General features: G+C 46.8%; 4 protein-coding genes across 4 annotated transcripts in view; 2 read left to right on the forward strand and 2 right to left on the reverse strand.

The window, feature by feature from the left end:
• The window catches only part of F4812DRAFT_442322 (uncharacterized protein), a 1,051-nt gene extending 921 nt beyond the window's left edge, over positions 1-130 (reverse strand). The window contains exons 1-2 of the mRNA XM_047935304.1: positions 112-130; positions 89-91 (exon numbers count right to left, since the gene is read on the reverse strand). The gene's annotated coding sequence lies outside the window, so the exon portion shown is untranslated. The remainder of the gene's footprint in view (positions 1-88; positions 92-111) is intronic.
• A 2,356-nt stretch (positions 131-2,486) lies between these two features.
• F4812DRAFT_452869 (putative gibberellin 20 oxidase) lies at positions 2,487-3,798 on the forward strand (the record flags this gene model as incomplete). Its single annotated transcript, XM_047936406.1, has 3 exons — positions 2,487-2,895; positions 2,938-3,310; positions 3,495-3,798. 3 exons carry the CDS (start codon positions 2,487-2,489, stop codon positions 3,796-3,798), a joined length of 1,086 nt encoding a protein of 361 aa, XP_047786804.1.
• Positions 3,799-5,824: 2,026 nt separating this feature from the next.
• On the reverse strand, positions 5,825-7,884 carry F4812DRAFT_452870 (cyclin-like protein; the record flags this gene model as incomplete). The annotated part of the gene is made up of 3 exons (XM_047936407.1): positions 5,825-6,109; positions 6,163-6,702; positions 6,760-7,884. 3 exons carry the CDS (start codon positions 7,882-7,884, stop codon positions 5,825-5,827), a joined length of 1,950 nt encoding a protein of 649 aa, XP_047786805.1.
• An 8,747-nt stretch (positions 7,885-16,631) lies between these two features.
• F4812DRAFT_156710 (uncharacterized protein) lies at positions 16,632-18,921 on the forward strand. Its single transcript, XM_047929768.1, has 2 exons — positions 16,632-17,564; positions 17,629-18,921. Exons 1-2 carry the CDS (start codon positions 16,845-16,847, stop codon positions 18,769-18,771), a joined length of 1,863 nt encoding a protein of 620 aa, XP_047786806.1. The 5' UTR covers positions 16,632-16,844; the 3' UTR covers positions 18,772-18,921.
• Positions 18,922-20,407: the final 1,486 nt, after the last annotated feature.

Here is a 20,407-nt window from a genome sequence, read left to right on the forward strand (position 1 = left end):
GTTTGGCGGGTTTCTTCAAACCATTGTTTCACGTTTATTTTTTTCCATTTTAATAAAAAAAAATTACATCTTTAAAACTCAATCAAACCATTTTTTTTTTTTTTTTTGTTTAAAAAAAAAAAAAAAAAAAAAAAAAAAAAAAAAAAAAAAAAAAAAGGTGCGTCGGAGGAACAAAGGTAAGATGCACGTCGAATTTCACAAAAAAAGAAGAAAAATTTTAATTGAGGTCTTCCTTTCTAGATAAAATCCGGAAAAAAATGTAATAATGAATCTCGTAAGTTCGCGAAGTCGATGAAATTTTTGTTGGGTTAATAAGTAGGAAGGAAAGAGGAGGAAAAAAAAAAAAAAGAAAAAAAAAGAAAAAAAAAAAGGATAAATCAATGACCTGTAGTTGGGGAATGGACGCATGGACGCGTGCAAAATTATTAGACCTGGGCAGCTCCTGCGCGCGTCTGGTGTTTATCGAAGTACCTAAGAGGCCGGGGTAGGTACCTAGGTAAGTACCAGGTAAGCTGGTAAACCCTCAACTTGGGCTAGCTTGAATGTAGAATGTAAAAATGGGATGCGAATCTCGCACCCAACCAGTAGGTGCAGCAGGTAAAGCAGGTAGCAATACCTCCCAGGTGCAGGAGGCTAACTCTGACAATTGAATGGGTACAACCTGAGTACATCCAATGCGTGCACCTCAGTGCGCGCATGGATGGATGGATGGATGAGGTGAAATTAATTTATTTTTTCTTATTTTCCAATAATTCCTCTTGCTTTGCTCTTTGATAAAGTCCACACGGTTATTCGATCCTGGAATTTTTTCAATTTTTAATTTAATTAAATTTTATTTCATTTCTTTTGAATTTACTCTTGGGGAAAAAAGAGTGTGTATTTGTCTATTGAGCAAACTTGATACAATACAGTACAAATGCAATACATAAAAGAGTCAAGTAAACACACGTATTCTCTTATCCTTATTAATTCACCCCTGGAATCACCCCTATTACTATGCTTTACTCACAACCCCATAGCAAAATCCAAACACCTTTTTTTTTCTCAATTACTTACTCTACTTAATTTCATTTAATTTTCTGTAATTCTTTTTTTTTAAAAAAAAAAAAAATCGCAGTGACAAATACAGGTACCTACCTAAAGTATGATGAAAAGTGCCCCAAGTCTGGTAGAACAGAATAAGATCTAACTGGGTTCCTCTGATTTCTGTAGATGAGGAAATCAGGGTCCTGAAGCAATCATTATAATGATGGATTGATTATATCTTACGCAGCGACAGGCAGCCTACTTTAAAGCGACAATGATCACGCCGATGAAGTAGGTCCTCATGAAGAGCAATCCTGTATCGCGAAACATTTATCCTCGTTACTAAATACAATCGTAACAGGATATAGGTTGTCTATCAAGATCTTTACACACAAGGGACACATATATTCCCTTTCCAGTTACAGAGACCCGATATTCCATAAGTTCTTACCGCAAAATCTAACCTAAAGTTAGGTCTAAGGTAACTCCACCATTCCCCCCGTGTTAGTCCCCAAGTGAAGCAAGCAGGTAAGGACATACACGTATCTCAGCTATGCGTGACGCAACTTACAAGTCTGCTAAATTAAACAGCCATGTCTGTTGGTAGACAGTGTCTTACTCACTTATACAAGTCTTCATCATCAACTCGGAGTCGACAAGTGTCATTCATAGCCACGTGGTATGTGAACACAAATGGCTGCACTAATTAAGGAACCTGTCCTCGGAGACCTCCATTACATACATTAGGTACAAAAATGCTAAAGCAGGAGGACATGCCTAATGATGTCTCACTATCACGACCGACCCGAAAAGCAACAACACGCAAATCAGGCTGAAATGAGAGCTGAGGTTCTCTCTTGCATACCTACCTACCTAGGCACCTAGGTACATAGAGGCTGGCTATGCTTGATTATGATAGGATAAAACGCCAGGTTCGTTAACGGCAGCCTCCGGTTGGAGATAAGTAGGGGCCGTCCTAGCGGATAAGCTATCTCCGCAGAACAATAGATCAGCCAGTAGTATACCTATGTAATGATTAATCTCCCCGGTATCTATTCTCCACTCCCCGGACCGCCCCGTCGTTTCCCGGGGGTTACCCAGGTACGCTTTGCCTGCTAGGTAGTAGATCTATGTGCGTATCACAGCACAAAGGGGACAAAAAGAAGAAGCTATCGAAACAATTCAAGCAAACCTATTACGATGTGTTGATCATGCTTATGCTTATCTACCTGATATATTAACCGGCCCCAAGACCGCATCGCGCATATCTCGGATCGGCCCGAGACCTGTTGTTATACTTGGTAGAAGTCTAAGCTGTACCTACATACATAAAAAGAGGCTCGAGGCAACTTTCTCACTCATCCCGAAACATAACTAAACTACTCCATACTCCTCTCTTCACCAACTCACCACTCCATCTCATTCATAAAAAAGAAAAAAAAAAATCAAGTCTCCCTACCATGGCGGACTCCACCACCACCACCACCACAAAATACACCAACCGTCCGATCCCGCGCATCTCCCTGCGGGACTTCGACGCGCGCATCGACGCCATCACCTCGGCGCTGGTCTCGGCCGCCGAGACCAGCGGGTTCTTCGCGGTGGTCGACCACGGGATCCCGGCCTCGGCCATCGCGGCGCAGTTCTCCCTGGCCGAGGCCTTCTTCTCGCTCCCGGACCCGGTCAAGGCCCGCGTGCCCTTCTCCCCGCGCTCCAACACCGGCTGGGAGCGCGCCGCCCAGGCCCGCCCGAGCACGGGGCGGCCCGACCAGAAGGAGAGCTTCCAGGTGCAGTTCGGGATGCCGGAGAGCTCCTGGCCGCCCGAGCCCGAACCCGAATCGGAGTCCGAGGTTGGGGCCGGGGCTGGAGGTAAGAGTGGTGCGGGTGCGGTCGAGGCGGTTGGGATGGCAGGCTTCAAGCAGAAGACCCTCGAGTTCATGCGCCTGGCGCAGGGCGTCAGCGAGAAGCTGATGGTGTGCTTCGCGCGGGGGCTCGGGTTCCCGGACGCGTACTTCGTGCGGGCGCACGACGTGCGGCGGGCGGGGGCGCAGACCGTCCTGCGCCTGCTCAAGTACTTCGCGCTGGACCCGGCGGCGGGGCCTGCGCCGGAAGGGTACCACCGCGCGGGCGCGCACGCCGACTGGGACTTCGTCACCCTGCTGTTCCAGCGCCCCGGCCAGGGCGGCCTGGAGATATGTCCCGGGCGGGAGGCCTTTACCGAGTTCGGCCTGGAGGATACCTGGACGCCCGTCGAGCCCGTGGAGGGCGAGATCGTGTGCAACATGTAAGTCGAGTCGACTGCAATCTCTTCTCTGCTCTCCCCTACATGATTCTTTCTTTTTCCCCTCTGCCTTTTATGAATTTTTCTGGTATATATATATATACTATCTCATGTGAAGAATACAGGCGGGAGGGGAAAGGATACAAGAAAAAGAAGGAGCAACTAACACGTAAGTTCAAACAAACAGTGGCGACCTCCTGATGAGCTGGAGCGACGACCGGTTCAAGTCCACGTTCCACCGCGTCAAGACGCCGACGGACCCGGCCACCGACTACTACGGCACGCGGTACAGCATGGCGTACTTCAACCAGCCCAACGTCGACTGCGAGATCCAGGGCCCCTTGAAGAAGTACCCGATGGTGACGGGCTCGGAGTTCACCCAGGCGGCCATGAAGCGCAACTACGAGGCTCTGCAGGCGACGAAGGCGGCGATGGTGGACAAGACAGGTGGTGAGAAAGGGGGGGATTTAGTAGTTGCGGCGGCAGCATAATTCCTTGGTTTTCTTTTTTCTTTTCTTTTCTTTTCTTTTCTTCTCTTTTCTTCTTTTTTGAGGTTTCTTGTCTGTGGTTAGTAGTAATGATGGTGGTAGTGGTCTCTCCGGACAGCGAAAAGGATATGGTATGCTACCTCATATAAGCCACAACAACACCAAAAAACATCACGTACGACCATAGAATCAGGAAAACTCGGGATCCCGTCCGCTCTCCCCTAGATAAACCTGATATCGCTGGATCAGTAGTCGGGTCGGTGACGACCGGCGAATCCCCAGTGTTGTACGTTTATATTTTTTGCTGGTTTGTTATGTTGCTTTCCAGGAACATGACGGCTTGGTTAAGAGGCACAATCTCGTATGAACACATGAATGAGAAATGAAGATAGGAATGTCGAAACCCTTCATCGAGGCTTCCACGTGAATGGACATTGTCTGCTTTGATGCTAATTGCCTGTCTCAGCTGTACATAGTACTCACTAGGTGATGCCTTAGGGGCAATACTAGTTTAGCGTATATTATCTCTGGTGTGTTTTGTTGCTTTCATAGTCTCAGACCTTTTCGTTATAAACATACGATCCACTAGCAAATGGTCATTTTTGACTCAGACGCCATGTGGCACTAACTGCTTCATCTAATATCATAATGACTCCCTAGATAAAGTCTGCATGCCCAGAGAATTCAAGACTATACTAGTACCTACCTGTAGTCATAGTTAGTGCAATGTTGAAAGTATCCAAGCTGTACTGGAATTTGTCTCATACCCAACAGAATCAACTAACCGTTAGCTGTTTACAATCACATATTTACCTATTCTTCACCCACAAACCCACAAATTCCCTGTATTCACAGGCGTAGGTAGGTGTCTTTCTCCGACTTATTAAGACGTATACCCTTCTTAATAAATATACCGTACTTAAAGTAGTTTACTCGACTCAGATTTACGGTAGCATATTGTCATAAAAAAACCAAGCTTCCTTGATTGTATTGCGATAAACCACGAGGACAGACTCATTTATTAATAGCTCGAAGTAAAAGATATGGGGCAACTAACCTACTGCTACGGTAAGGGAGGGAAGGAGAACGATATTAATAGCAGAGTAGAGCACGAAAGTAAAATATACCTCCTACCTAACTCGGTACCTAAGGTACTGTGGAACTTCGGTTGGATCAAGTGAGATACCTACGAAACCTAGACACTCAAAGCGAAGCCACTCGTCACATTATTAAACTATCGATCACGATCACATAGTCACTGCCAAAAAAGTAACAGAAAAATGAAAACAAGTGTGCGTATAGCAACCGTAAACAAATCAATGCGGGGAGACTTTGCAGTCAGAAGCACTATCTAGCAAACCCTGTCCACGAATGGGGGCTGAGATGGCTGCTCTTCTTTCCCAAGCAAGCAAAAAAATTATATACTCAAACAAGAGCTTAGAGTATGCCTCATCGCCTTTCCGGTGCCGTGCGGCCCCCGCCTAAATTATGACTAGTAAGATAGTCCTGTTGGCAACGCCAACGAAGAATCAACAAGAAATAAAAGGTTTTTTTTTTGTCAACGCCTGCCTCCCTGCCTGTGCTTCCTTGCTTCCTTGCTTGCTTGTTTGCCATGCCACCCTGTCCAGCCCTCCCAGGACCGTTACGCCTGAACTCATGCTGAAAACCTGTCCGCAATGCCAAAGCCTCGCCGATTAGGCCGAGAGCTGCGTAAAAAAACCGTTGCAGGAAAGCAAATGTATCGAACGTAAAAGAAACACAAAGAAAACCTCGCGAATCGAGATGTCTCATGAGGGTCATAAACCACGTATGACATCGTAAATGGCGGCACATCCATGCCGGCTTATTAGTTGACCAGGTAACAACCTGTGTCGGTAACATCGGTGACGACGACCGAATCTATGGAAACTGAAGAAATGTTTTATCCCGTTTCGCCACGTTCGTTATTAGTCTACGTATGTAATACACCGGTACTTTGATCGGTTATCATTGCCGAGCTCGTAAGAAGACCACGGTCGAAAGAATTAACTCAACCCAAGATAGGGAGTGGCATCGACACAGTACGCGATGCTGAGTAGATCTCAGTGTTGGTAAGATCATACATGTGCGGATATCCGCGCTGGAAGGGAAGTCTGAAACCGTGTATGATCTGTTCCTCGACAAACAGAGCCACGCGCTTGAAGAGACGAGTCGAATATTTCTCGAAGACTGCTCGATGATGCTTACGGGCAATTCGGCAGCAGTCAAAAATCATTCCGACCAACGGCTTCAACTGGGCAAACGTATAGCCGGAATAATGAACATGTTCGGGAGTCTGCGAGGCAAATTAGATATATGTATATCGTTTTCGAAAAGATGTCAACTTACCCAGTCACCTTTGCCCAAAATCATGCGTGAAAGGCATTGGGCACCAGCGGCCACATAGCTAGGAGGACTCGAGACGAAGCGCTCGTCCATAACGGTAACCTCGAGGAAGTACTTGGCTACGGTTCGAATCTCACTGTCGTAGTCGTCCGCCTTGCTGATACGTCGTAAGAAGCTCATAGGACCAGGCCAGCCCAGTGCGAAGTTTAGCATGCTGAGCATAAAACGCTCTGCCTTGAGGACCTCCTCTTGGCTGTAGCCACCATCGACCATATAGACGATTTCTTGCACTGAGGGGCAGTTGATCTCTTCATACTTCGCGGCGAGCAGAAGAGCGGTAGCGCCGACTAGTTGGAGTTTTCCTATGGAGACAATCTTAACTGAGAGGAATCGATCGATGTAGTTGACGGCCAAAAAGAGCGTCTCTGGGAGAAGTCCAAAGCGGGTGTGGACCTGAATGACCCAGTCCATAAGAACGGCTCGCATGGACCACTTGATCTCAGTCTGGATATCCATGTAATGAGCCTTTGGCAGCAGATCGATCTGTGCACGGAAAAATTAGTACGGTTCTGTGTTACCCCGTTCATGCAGCTTGCTTACCTCGATTTCCTTCATGTAATTAAAAATCTCTTCTCCGTACTCAGTCACCATGCTAATATCCCATTCTTCTTCATCTGGAACGTCGCCAGTCTTTCTCTCCACGATCTCTTTTGCGGCAGCAATCTCCGCGGCACCCTTCTTGGTGAGCTTGGGGGGGACCATGACAGTGGTGACACCGGTTGTCGTGTTGTCCCGGCCCGAATGGGCTGTGGTGTAACCCTGGTCGTCATAGTAGTCCTCATCCTCATAGTCAGACACGTCGGCCGGGTGATGAGGCAGAAATGCGTTAGAGGCGAATCGATCGTCGTACTGATGGTACATACCGTCACCGGTAGTAGGTGGTAGACTGTCTTTCTCAGTGCTTAGAGCCGGAGAAACCCAATCGCGTGGGTCCGGATTCTTCAGTGAACCAATCTTAGCAGTCCAGGCCGCAGCCTCCGCCGTCTCTGTTTTTGGCAAGGAATGCATGTCTTGCGGAAGCTCTTCAACAGCGTCCAGGTAGAGGCCCTTAGTGGCCTCTTCCTCTACTCGACGAACGGCAGAAGGATTGACATTCTGTGAGGGTTTGGAATTCTCTAGACAAGATCCTTGCTGGCGGTTTTCTGGCAACGCTTTCTCTGACGCTCCGGGAACCCAATCTCTGGCCTGAACTTGAGGCTCAGTACTATATTTGATAGTGATGGAGGCTCGACTGGCCTTGTCTAGGGTGTGCTGCTGAGCATTGACATCCTTCTCAGGTTGATTGTCACTGAAGACCTTCAACTGCTGACCTCGCTTTTTGATAGGCTGCTGCTGCAATGACTGCTTTGAGAGGGGTGCAGGCTCATTGTCTGTAGGTCGGAGCTGGTTCATCGAAAGAGAGGGAACAAGGGACTTGGGGAGTCGTTGCGCGGGTCGTAGGAAGGCGTCCTTCGAAACATTGTGTGCTCGGTTCTCTTGATCTATGGCACCGGTATACTTCGCAACCGGCATTTCCGAGTTGGATTGTGCGGGTTTCGCTCGGGTGCCCAAGTCAATCTGATTATTGGGCTTGAGGGCGAGCTTGGAGAAGCCGCCTGTGGTAGGCATGGGGTTTGCTAAGTTGCTAGCGGACTTGTGGCGTTGGTGAACAGCCTTGTTAGCCATTGGCGCTAGATTCTCGTCGTTCCGGTTGCTTTGAGCATAGGCGAAACGTGAAGGCTGTTAAGAGTGAATCAAAAAGTTAGCGATAGTTGGGGAATTGCAATGTTTACAACACGCAATGGCTCTGACACGGAAGATCACCGAAAACAAGTTGAAATGTTGGGAATAGGCAATGCACATAGAGTCAAGCACAGGCATCAATCGTATGGTAGTTTGGTCACTAACAGGGACGACAGATTGTGGAGGTAGAAAGTGACCAAGGCATAGTGGAGACAGAAGGTGGGAAAAAAAGAGAGAACTTACCCTAGCATCCATGGTCTGCGATTTTGCGTAGGGATGATACCCTAATGGTGTGATCTCGAGACGCGACGAAAGGGGGAAGGTATAGAAAGATAAAGCTTCGGTCTAAGACCTCAGCCGAAAATAGTATTAGGGTGTACAGAGTGTACAAAATGTACAGAATGTACGAGGTGTACAGGGCGTACAGAATGTTTAGACGAGTATTGCCCAAGGGAAATCAAGTAAGTGATGGATACTTTAAAGCGTGTCCTAGGAAATCAATGCACATAGAGTGGAGTCCTCTAGCAAAACAATTAGTCTAACTCAGCTGAGCATCAACAATGAAGGTTGGTGGTTGGGGTCATGCAGTATTTGTTTTTTATTTGTTTTTGTTTTTTTTTTCAGCATGGGTTCAAGGTTGGATGGGGAGGATGGGGAGGATGAGAGCTGCAAGTAATTAAACTTGGTTGAGCTTTGCCTGGAGCTTAAGCTTATGCGCAGCTGTCAGGGAGCTGCCAAAGAGCTGTCAGGAAGCTGCAAGGAAGTTGCCAAGCTGCTAGGCAACACCTTGACAACTGCACATGAACTGACAATAGTGGGTTATCTGCTGCGCAAGCGCTGCGCGATAACTGCAACTTGCAAAGGGCCTGCACAAAAAGGAAAAAAAAAAAAAAACCAGAAAAAAAGAAAGAGGGTTGATGGGGTGCAGATCTTGTGGATACGTACCTAATTGTCCCAGTACTCGACTTTGATCCCAGGGACTAATATTTTTGGACCAAAGCTAAACCTTTTGATAGACCTTCCCAATGAATTACCAGGAGACCTCCAGAGGTTTATAATGGCCACCGTGTTCCCCCAATGCTGATAGAGCAAGGTAAATGGTTGTCGGTTATTAGTGGAGGGGTTAGTAAGTTCTTCACGTCGATCGAGCGAAAAACAATTAGACGGCCTTGAGGAATGTAGGTGAGTGGCACAAGATTCAGGGCGTTGTTGATGTCAAAGTGAGATTTGAAATTGGATAGGTGCGCAAAAGGAGGCTTAGTATCGGCATCTGCTCACAAAGTTCAATGCTGATCAATTGATAGGGAACCGAAGAACAGGATTGGGTACTGGCAACAGCTGTCGGCGACGCAATGTTGAACTAAAGAACGTCGTAGGTTGCTTGATAGGAAAAGTTCTTGAGTCCAGGTGCGCACAGGAAGAAGGCGTTGCAGCGGCAGCGTTGGAGTTGGTGGTAAAATTGAAGAAGAAGGGTAATTGATGAAGAGAAAAAAAAAAGGTGGAAGAGATGAAAAGGTCTGACGGCGACGAAGTAAATTTGCAAAAGAGGGGTTACCTCCGTGTTGAAAGTTCAGCGTCGTCACTGGTAAAAAAGATTAAAGATTGAAGACTGATTTGATTGTTGATGTTGACTTTCCAATTGCAGGTGACGACAGCCTAAAAAAAAGTTGTTGCTCTCCAGACGGCGTTGGAAGGTACGTACATACCAAAATAGGAAATTAGCATTAAGGTACGTACCGAAATACTACGGGAAGGTGTGGGGAAATAAATCAAAATAAACAAACCGCGAGGTGCATTAAGCCTATCATCCCTGTCGTAATTCCTGCCCGTTGCCCAGGTCAAATCGAGTCGGTCGCAACCTGTGAAACCAACCCAATGGCGTCCTGACAACCTGTGACTCAGCTTACTACGTACCTAACTTATCTAATCAGTCACCTATGGAATCTAGTGGACCTGCCTTACCTAACCTGTGGAGTGGAGGCACAGACGGCGTTAGGATGTTCCGACACTTACATGACTGGAAGGGCTCACACCCCACTTCCAAGAAACTTAAAGTGGTACTGGAGTACCTCCTACCTAAGAAAGACACTCAAGTCAATTTTACCAAACTATCAGTGGTCAATGCGCTCTTTTTCAAAGAGGAATGACGTATCATCTTGCATTATCGCGTCTTCCATCCCACTGGATTCATTCTGACTTTTGCGAAAATCCACGATAAGTTGCTAATCGCAAACTCACATCCTTTTCATTTTCCTTCTGAAAGCTTCTACGGACCATATTTTATGTTTTTACCATCATGCGAAAGAATATTTCCCTGAATCAGGCTTGCGCAGTGTCAAATTCAAATTTCGAGCTTGCGGCGCGGTCACTGTTAAAACGAGATCGCGATCTCGACTCGAAATCACGTGACGCATTAAAGGCTGTTCAGGATTGCCTTTTCCCAACAACAAGTCTTTCAGCTCTACAGCATCTACCGAGGGGCTGGCTCACTTCCAAACCTATCAGGAGTGTTGTATACGGTTATGCGACACAATCTTTGTGCACTTTGGAGCTGATTAGTGCCTTGGAGCTTATATTCAATCATATGCCTCCAGGTGGCGCAAATCGTCTGACTGGATGGAAACAAACTGGGGAACGATGACTTACCAACTTGCGATCTATTATGCGACTAACTTGGTAGCTTAATGCGATTCCATAGGGGACTCATAAGACTGTATAGAGATCAATTATACTTAAATAATTTGCGCAACTTTGGTTTCTATCTCTCCCTCTTCTGGTGCTTAGCCCCTTGACTGCGGCCTGGAACGAGTTGTCGGAATACGACAGTTCACATTCGGCCGTGGTTGGATCGCACCCCTCCCTTGAAGAGCCTTTCGGCCATGGTACTAGAAAAGCCGGGACCTGGAATTGTCGCCTACGTACTTCGCAGTATGTTAGACTATAATGGTACGCATGTCGAGTTGTCGTCCAAATAAATCCGATATGTAGTACGCCCTATAACATCCTGGCGATCATATATGGACCGAACATACGTCTAGTTATATATTGTATAAGTTGCCAGGTCTGGTCTGGACGACGTCTTACGTTGCCTCAATGATGCGACATGCATGCGCATCATGCCGCTTCCCTCAAACCATTGCATGAGCACGAGAGAACAGCCGCACAAAAATCGCATCTATTTTTCGATTGGATGGGAGTGACTACGAAGCCCTAATCACGTATAGAGATAGACAGAAATATATAGATAGCAATGTAAAAATAAAAAACTTTGAAGCGATAAAAGCAAAAGATAGGGGAATGCGGTTCGATGGAAAAAAAATTCATGATGACGAGACTATTGTTGCAAGGGTTGTAACAACGCACGGAAATACCGAAAGGCTAAGTTATACCTTGCAAGTTGTAAATAAGTGGTCAGCGCTTGGGGGGAAGAGAGGAGGGGTTTATTGGGTTTATTACACTGTACTGGAAACATAACATGATATCGTCCAATGGTGCCGTATTTCCCTTAATTAAGCTTGGAATTTATCTGATTGGGGAGACGAGAGAAATCCATATTATTATCGTGGCAACATGCGGAGGTTGGCAAGAAGAGAAGAAAAAAAAAAGCTTACTGGCTTTTTCTGCTTGGCTAATAAAAGGTAAGTTGTCGCTACGCTACATAACCTATCGCAGTCGATATGACGAACTCCGGCGCCGATCCCAAACTGGAGATTCTTTAATTCTTTTCCCCTTCTTTTCTACTGATCCCGCCCGTGTCCTGCCCTGGCGCACGCACCGACGGAATACCCCAGGATTCAGGATGAGTGGAAGTCGCCAGTTCAAAGATGGGGGGGGGGAAGACGGCAGATAGAGAGAAAATGAGAGGTCTCTCAGTAAGTGCGGTGTAGATCAAGAACAGACCGAACGAAAAGTAGACCACGATTCTGATAGGCTTGCATGCCCATTGGACGCTTGTGGTTCGATCTATCATAAGCGGTCAAGATAAAGAAGACGGGGGGCACTAACACAGCAAGCAGCCTAGGCTACCTGGTATCGTACATATCATCGTACATCTTGTACAATACATATTGTACCTTGGGTAGCTTAGCCCCAGCCTAGCAAGGCAAGGCAAGGCAAGACACGACACGACAGAGAAAGAGAGTGTATGTAGGTATGTTTAGTTAGATGTCAGAGATAGAAGTATGTATGTATGCGCCGCCTCGGAATCTTGCAATTCTTTCATATTTGAATACTAGGAAATGAGGGGAAAAGGGCTGCGAAGGACATTGACCTGAAACCCGAGATATGGCCCAGGGTCGCGACCCTGCGCTGTTCCCTCGTTTTATTGTTGTTTTGTTTGTTTGTTTTTCTCGAAAGAGAGTCCAACTCGAAATAGGCGAGCGAACGGTTTTGGAGAAGAGTACGGTTTAGAGTCGTGGATGTTTATTGTGTTATTAATGTACGACGTCCGCCAGCAGCCAACCAAGTCCAATTCTGGCGCGTGGAGAAACCAAGTTGTTGGGCGATCCCGCAAGTTGCGCCCAAAGGGTAGCCCGCGCTTTTTGGCTTGGCTTGCCGCAAGAACTTTCTCTCTCTCTCGCCCATCTTCCCGCGGCTTACCAGCTTGGTTGAAAGGATCTGGGCATGTCAGAAGCTGCTAGTATTCCCAGGGTCTGATTCGATCCAAGTGGATGAAACTCGTCGCCAGCGCATACCATCGTCGAACTCCAGTCTCCATTCTCCAGTCTCCAGTTCCAATACTTTGCTGCTATGTACGTGTAGTGTATATACTACGTGTATACCTACCTTTCCCTTTCCATGCGAATTAACGACAGGGTCTTTGCCTTTTCTGGCCCGGCATTCGGTATGTAGTGTGGATTCTATTCGTCCAACCCTCCAGAATCCACAGTGTGCCACTCGCTTCGATTTAGTCCTTTGGACGTCCTGAGTCCCGACAGCCCTGGGTATGTATTGTACAATACCAGAATGCAAGTGGCCATTGACAGCCTCTCTTTCTCTATCCTTAAACCGTTTAGATGCCCGTTAGATAGGGTAACTTCCACTACTATGTATATACTAGGTACTGATGCGCAAATCTCTACCGCCGAAACGCCGTGTCCATACCGAAGAAGTGGTTAAACATAGAACAGGCATGGGGCCGAATCCCATTTCCTTCTTTTCTCCCATCGGACGTAAAAGATAACAACCTTCCTAGCCGTCCATCGTCCATCAGGGCCCTCGGAAGTCTATTTTATATTTTTTTGATCTCGTTTCCCTTTTCTTTTTCCTTCTAGATACCGGTCATCTTTTAACCTAGTGAATTGCGAATTCTAGATGCAGCTTTTTCCGCTTTGCGCCCACTCACACTACTGCGTAGAGCGACCCTCAGGTATCCTCCATATGGGTCTGGGGACTACTCCGAGTGGTCATCGTGTCTATCTACTGCGTACGTACCCTACCAGTTTTGCTGGACCCTTATCCCTGCCCTCAGACAAACTGGCGCATCTAAGAAGCCACGCTATTGGCCGGCTAGGCTGTCAACTTGCCCGCTTTGCTCACCTCAACTCGCATACGACGAGTTTTCGTTTGCGACCACGAACAATAGCCACGGAGCCGATAGATCAGCTGGGCACCTGACAGCGATCGTTAGATAGCTTCATTTTTATTCCCACGAGTTGCGCTTTCGCGCGACATGATATAGGGGACGTAGATCAGTTTTGTATGGAATGCGCTCGAGGAGTTTTGATAGGTAAGCAGTGGGACTCGAAAATGATGCGCCAATGGCTCCTTTTTTTCTAAAAGCTCGAGCCTCAAAATGTGACGTCTACTCATCTTAGTGCGAAGGACGCTTTGAAAAACGGCGGCGCATAGCCCCTTAAGTAGCGTCTAACTTGAATCGCAAAGTACGGCGCAAAAGCGCATTATCGAGATATGGTAACCTTTGTAGCTGATGAGCTTCCCCTCTGGAACATGAAGGATCACATAATTGCGCCAGCTTGGGTGAGATATGCCCTATGCCTGTATACCTATGGTGTGTGTGTATGGTATGTCCCAATGTGTGAGTGCGCGCGCGCGTGTGCCTGGATCGAGAGAGAGAGGGAAAAGGCCGGGTGATTCCGCAACTCAAGTTACCTCTATGGAACTTCTTGGACAAGTTAGATGTATGTGTATACGTATGTATACCTAAGGTAATACCCGACCCTAACTGGACCTGTATATGTATCTTGATTTGTATCTTGATATGTATCTGACCTGCCGGAAGCGCGCAATATGGCTGGCTGTGCATCCACGGGATCTCGAGGCAGGTAATTCCTAGTTCGACGTCGCAATGCGCAAATTCAGGGACGTGTTTGCGTTCACCTTTTTTTTTCGCTGTTTCTCTCACTTAAATCAAGACTCTTAATAGTTAACACTTTAAGATTCTGAGACAAGGCGACTTGAGCAGATAGACTTGCTTCCTCCCCCCGCCTCCGTCCGCCTCCGCCCCCCTTGTAAGGTAATTAAGATGAGCAGGAGAGGTTAGGTAAAATACGATACCTGAATACTAGAGTCTAGATTAGTACTGGAAATAGCTTAGCATAGCTAACCTAAAGATACCTGTTAGGAAGAGAGAGAGAGAGAAAGTAGACCATTGAGAAAAGAGACAAAAGTCAAAAGTCAAAAGTCGCCTTCTTTCGCATTATTGTCCTAATGCAGCGCAACGCAGCGCATGGCCGGATTTGCCCTGCGGGTATCGAACAATATGTGGAAGTACATGTATGGTGTATCCTCACGTCCTTTACGCATCGCGGCGGGACGTGCGAGTCGCAAAAAACATAATACGTGACGCTCTAATGCATCCGGTGGACGGCATGTACCCAATAGCATATGTATGGGCCATGTGTACAATGCATCTAATGTTTTCCAATGTTTGCGACTCGATAAGAAGAGAGAGAGAGAGAGAGAGAGACCATATCCATACCTAACCTAGGTACCAATGATATACACACTTACATTGGATACGGTGGGATACTAGGTATGTATAATACATAGATAGATCCATGGATGACCTTGATATAAATGTGTACAACATGTAATATAATGTAAAAATATACATGTAAACCCGGTCTAGGTCCTAGTCTAACTGTCGACCTGATGGGGCGCCATTCTGTTGTCGAATAGACATACCATCCGAGTTTCTATTTTTTTCTTTCTCGAGCTAGGGGTATTAGATATTTCGAATAATTCATAGATAGCGATGACTTTTACGATTTTAATTCTTACCTTACTTTCCTTGGCATCTTAAGTAATGTAGGCATGTAATGTATGTTGTATGTTGTTGTATGTATGTATGTCAAGTTCCGTATTCTGGGCTACCTAAGTCGCATTCGTTGTCGATCTTGTAGGTAATTTTTATAAACGACGCACTTGACCAAGACCCGAGGAATGCTGGAAGTACTTACGTATGGTACAAGACTTCAAGTACCTCCCTAATACCCACATGCACCTTAGACAAAAGTCGACTTATATTTTTTTGTGAAATTCGCAAGAGAATCGACATATTTTTAAGTCGCATCGCAAAAAAGTGATATAAATTTAAATTGGGAATTTCGTGTCTCGATTTTAACTTTCACTATTTTTTAAGAATAAAAAGAGAATAAGAAATAAGATAAGGTTTCCTTACCTTTGGGATGGGACGGGGTAGGGGAGGGGACGGGTTGGTAGGTATTTTCCAATAAGTAGCCTGACCGTTAATTTTTTTATTGGTACCTTAGGTATTTTCTTAGGTTAGGTTTAGGTACTTTCCATGTATTTCTTCAGTGGCACGTTCTCGGTTTGGTGCATCACTAAACAGCCTACTAGCAGCCGGTAGCCAGGTACTTTAGTGGTGTGGTGCTGGTGTGCTGTTCAAGGCCTGGGCAGCCCGCGGTGTCCCAAAGTCCCAAAGTCGGGCAGGTACTTGTACCTAACTGCACCTAGGTATCTACGATACTGCACGCACCGAGACTGGATGTACTTTACATAGTACTTGAGTGGACGGCATGCGACTTTATGTGGGAAAGCCTTTTTTGGAGAACTCACGCTGCAAAACCTCATTCTCTTCTTCCACCTCCTCTTTCACACAACCCCGAATTCTCGACCAGCTTCTCATCTAACGCATCTCCATTTCTTCTGGTATGTTTTTTTTCACTTCCTCTCAATCCCCTCTATAGTCTACATACTCGTTCACACATACGAGACCATCCATAATTCCTCTGCTCTCCCTAACTGACTCCTTGGTGACATAGGTCGATCGGGGGTTATCCTGAATTTCAAGGTCGAGTTCATGCATCTCTAAGCGCACAACACCATCCATTCTTACTACCGGTAAGTTTTTCTAGCAATGGCATCTAACGCGATCACATATTCCATTCACTTTGACCCTTATCCCTCCGTTCTCCCCGTTCTAGCCCTTACCTCCTGTACATGATCCAGGTCGTACTCAGCCCGTCACTCCGCACCTTGAATCTGCCTTGGACAGAATAACAAGCATTACTACTTTCAAATGCTTTATATATAATTGCTACCAAACGCTTTTATAATATGACTAATTTGTATCAAGTTTTCCTACCAGAAAATACTCGTTTCGACAAAGCCGACTTTTCGTCCATTTCCTTGCGATCGGCCCTGACCGCTTCGCTCAAAATCCTCGACCACCACTACATTGTCACCACCACCGCTCAGAATCGTGCTCTGTTTAAAAAAGAGCGAGAGCTTTTATAAAGAATACCTGTTGGTGTTGGTGTTATTGATTCTGCGCTGCCAACAAAAATCACTCTACCCCCCCTTTCCCTCTACCCACCCACCTCCGAACGGTATTGAGCGCTTTTCGTCTCCTTGAGCTCTAGCCACAAGGAGCGGACGAAATCACACTCTATACGGAAGCGATTCGTGGTGTGAACAAAATGGCGTCTGCTTCACCCATTGAAACCTCCTCGTCCGGTTCTACCGGTTCCCACAGTAGAAGCTCCTCTCCTCGACAACCCGTAACCCCAAAACATGTCCAATTCGAACTCCTTTTCCCCGAATCCCCTCAATATCGCGCAAGACTTCCATTGCGCGTCCAAATCTACCCTCATGATGACACGGAGTCGATAATATCCACTGTGAAGAATTTCTATGGTCTCTACCATGGAGGGAAAGGCGTCTGTTTTGAAGACGACCGAGGCAATACCCTCATCGCGAGGTATGAGAACTTCAGCAACAATATGATAGTCTATGTCAGGGTCATTGAAGAGTCACCCCCACCGGCGGGAGCGTATGGTCCAAATGGTTATCAACCAGGGCCAATTGACTATACCGCCCAACAATTAGGGCACCATCTCTCGAGACCTGCGTCGAGGACTTCTCGTAAGCGCAGTCCATCTCCCAATAGAGGTCGCGGTAGGCGTAGCGCGTCTGCCAGCACTAACCCTACGGCTGGAAAGAAGGGTCGCTCGCGCTCTACAAAAAATCGTAGCGCAAATTATGATAATCGCAGCGATAGCATCAACGGATATGATAGCGGGGATGGCGCTCCCGCGTCTGTATCTAGCAAGGCGAAGGAACAGATTGGAAACACTGATATTAGCGTTGAGAATATCGTGGAAGGCGGTCGCCGAAAGCGCGCTAAATTTGAGAGTTCGGTAAGTCTATTCAAATTCCTAGTATATTCAAGGAAATACTTGCCTAACCGAACCGGAATCGCAGGAGCTACCGCTCTTCGCGCCACCTCAGATGCCTGCTGCTACATCCAACCCATCTGTGTCTCCTGTTCGCCGCGTTGAGCACCAACGACCGACCTTTCCATTTGCGCACCCCGGACAAAACGCCTTCACAAATGCTCGTGCCCTCCAATCCCCGCAGAGTTATAATAGTGGATATGGTCAAGCTGGCATGTTCGCGACACCGATGAACGACTCGCGACGTCATCGCAACAGCGGTAGCATTAGCTACCCAGGAACTGGCAACAATATCTTGCCCACACCTGACCCGACTATTGGAAGCTGCGTGTCAGAGGAGGATAAGGATGTTGCAATCCAACTCATGAGGCTGGGCGAAATGTCTAATATTTCCCACGGGCGAACATCCGCATCGACGTTGGATGATACTTTTAGCGGCAGGGCTGAAATTGCTTCGTCAACTGGTGCTACAAGTGACGCCGACAGCGAAAGCGAAAATGAGCTGCCGCCGTCACGTCGCCAGAAGCTTGACTTAGCTGGAACCAATCGCAAGGTCTACCAAACGACGCAAAGCCTTTTCATGCCCTCGTGCGACAGTGTTGATGCTAGTGGCGATGACGCTGACTACGAGGATGGCATTGAAGATGGCTCTCTGAGCGGACCTAAGCCGAGCGACTTGAAACTCAAGACTCAGCAACCCGGAAAGCCCCAAGCACCAGTCGCAAAGACTACTAAGGCTAGAGCTCCTAAGGTACCTAAAGCCGCCAAGGCGAAGAAGACCAATGTTGCTGCTGGTCTTGTTGGCCCCATGTCGCCCGCATCTCTACCAAATCAGTCGCGCAAGCCTTCTATCGCCTCCACTACATTGGCCCCGGGACAGTCAGGCGAGGATGATCAGCCTGACCTCTCTACTAAGCCGCGCTGCCAGCGATGCCGCAAGAGCAAAAAGGGCTGCGATAGGCAGCGACCCTGTGGCCGGTGCCGTGATGCTGGCCTTAGCGCCGACCAATGCATTAGCGAAGACGAGGGAAATGGTCGAAAGGGTCGTTATGGCCGTCACATGGGAGTTCCCATCAAGACGACCGATATCTCAGGCCCCCCTACTCTCTTACCTGCTCCTGTTGCAACTCCCGCGGTGCCGGGTGACAAAAACAAGAAGCGAAAGCGGTAGGTCACCTGATCTATTGATCTGTTGACCATGCGCCATAATACATTTGATACTCGATAATGTGTATCACGTGAGGTAGAAAACTTGCAAAGTCTACTGAGGTGCTGCCTTTTATTTCTCGACTGTATCTACCTTGAGTGCCGAGAACCGTATCCGTCAGCTTCGGTCACAAAACATGATTACTGACAGGATATTACCTGTATGCCCAGCACCACATTGCCCTAATCTATAGCATAGCTGTGGTCTCGGCATTTACGCTAGTTTGAAACTACGCGATATCTCAGGAAGGGGGGGAGGCGGATTATGGAATGGGGAATGTGGTTACTCTTCATCGGAGTTTTTTATTCCTATGGGGATTGGAAGAGGCGTAGAGGAAAACAGGTATTAATTATGGGCCTCGCGGCCGTTACACTCCTTTTCATCGAATATGGAACGCTAGGTACAATCATCTCGCGGAAGGGTTATTGGCGTTGGATTGTGCTTGCCTCGTCGGTTCATCATTCGCAACGTCACCAACCCTTAGCTTCGAGATAGTATGCTGAGTCTTTGACTCGAAAACTAAGAAAATTAAGCTTTGGAAAACAAAAAGTAATCCAGGTGCGTTTCAGAAAGGAGAAGATGGAACGGCAACAAGGAGAACAAAAAAAACCGGTGTGTTAAAGGAGTCCGCTGCTCGAGGGCCGGGGATGAAAGGCATATTATGCCTTACTGGCAGCGGATCACAGGGCGTACGAAAGGCCGGACTTGGTAGCCGTACGGGGTGGCGGGAAATTGTGTTTTCAACGGGAGTTATCCCATCCATCCTGCTTCTCTTATACTTTGTTTGTTTTTGACGGTCCATACTTTTTTTTTTTTTTGTGAAGCTTTTCGCATTGTGTGTTCTCTTTTCCTTATCCGTTCTCCATCGCTAGCTAGCGGCAATGAATGTTAAATATCATGAAAACTCTAGCAACAAATACAAATGATGCTTATAACTATAAGATGGTATATGTATATGTATGTGTATGTGCACGCGTATATGTGGGAACGCATCTATAAAGTAGTTGATAGACATTGATCGTTGTAGAAGTCTGGGCGGATGTGCGCATTATATAAGGTATGTATGTACCTAGACCTTAGGCATCTAGGTACACTAAGTACGTAAGTAAGTACCTTATTAGGTAGTATACCACGGTGGCACGGTGTACTTAATACCAAGGAAAGGTATATTAGGTATCAACCAAGCTATTAAATCAATAACTAAGCCACAGGAGATATTAATCTTCAGACAATCGGGCATCATCCCATAAAACATACTAACTTACTAATTTAATTTTTCTAATTTTTTTTTTTTTCCATGGACCTCATCTGGGACATATTCGTGGCTCGCATTGATGTCAAAAGGAGAAGTCGGACGGGGCTCAAACCTAAACTAAAGCGGCGTCGTTTTGGACCTAAAATAAGAAGCTAAAAGATGAAACCCAAGCTTCTCATTGGTTATAAGTTCGGCAGTTACCGCCAGTCAAAATAAATCCCGGGGTTCGTGTGACGTTGAGTTAAACTAGATCGGTGGATGACTATTCTCTTTATGGAATAGCTTGGCAATCCCCTGGCAGCTAACCACCTTGGCACTAGATCACAAATAATGTGGCTTGGATCA

This window comes from Daldinia caldariorum, assembly GCF_022478825.1.
Source record: "Daldinia caldariorum strain CBS 122874 unplaced genomic scaffold F4812scaffold_19, whole genome shotgun sequence".
NCBI lineage: Eukaryota > Fungi > Ascomycota > Sordariomycetes > Xylariales > Hypoxylaceae > Daldinia > Daldinia caldariorum.

Bases quoted from the DNA above. Each gene is read 5' to 3' on its own strand.
- F4812DRAFT_156710 (XM_047929768.1), top strand. From the start codon at position 16,845: ATGGCGTCTGCTTCACCCATTGAAACCTCCTCGTCCGGTTCTACCGGT. The intron at 17,565-17,628 runs GTAAGTCTATTC...CCGGAATCGCAG, and splicing joins GCGCTAAATTTGAGAGTTCG to GAGCTACCGCTCTTCGCGCC.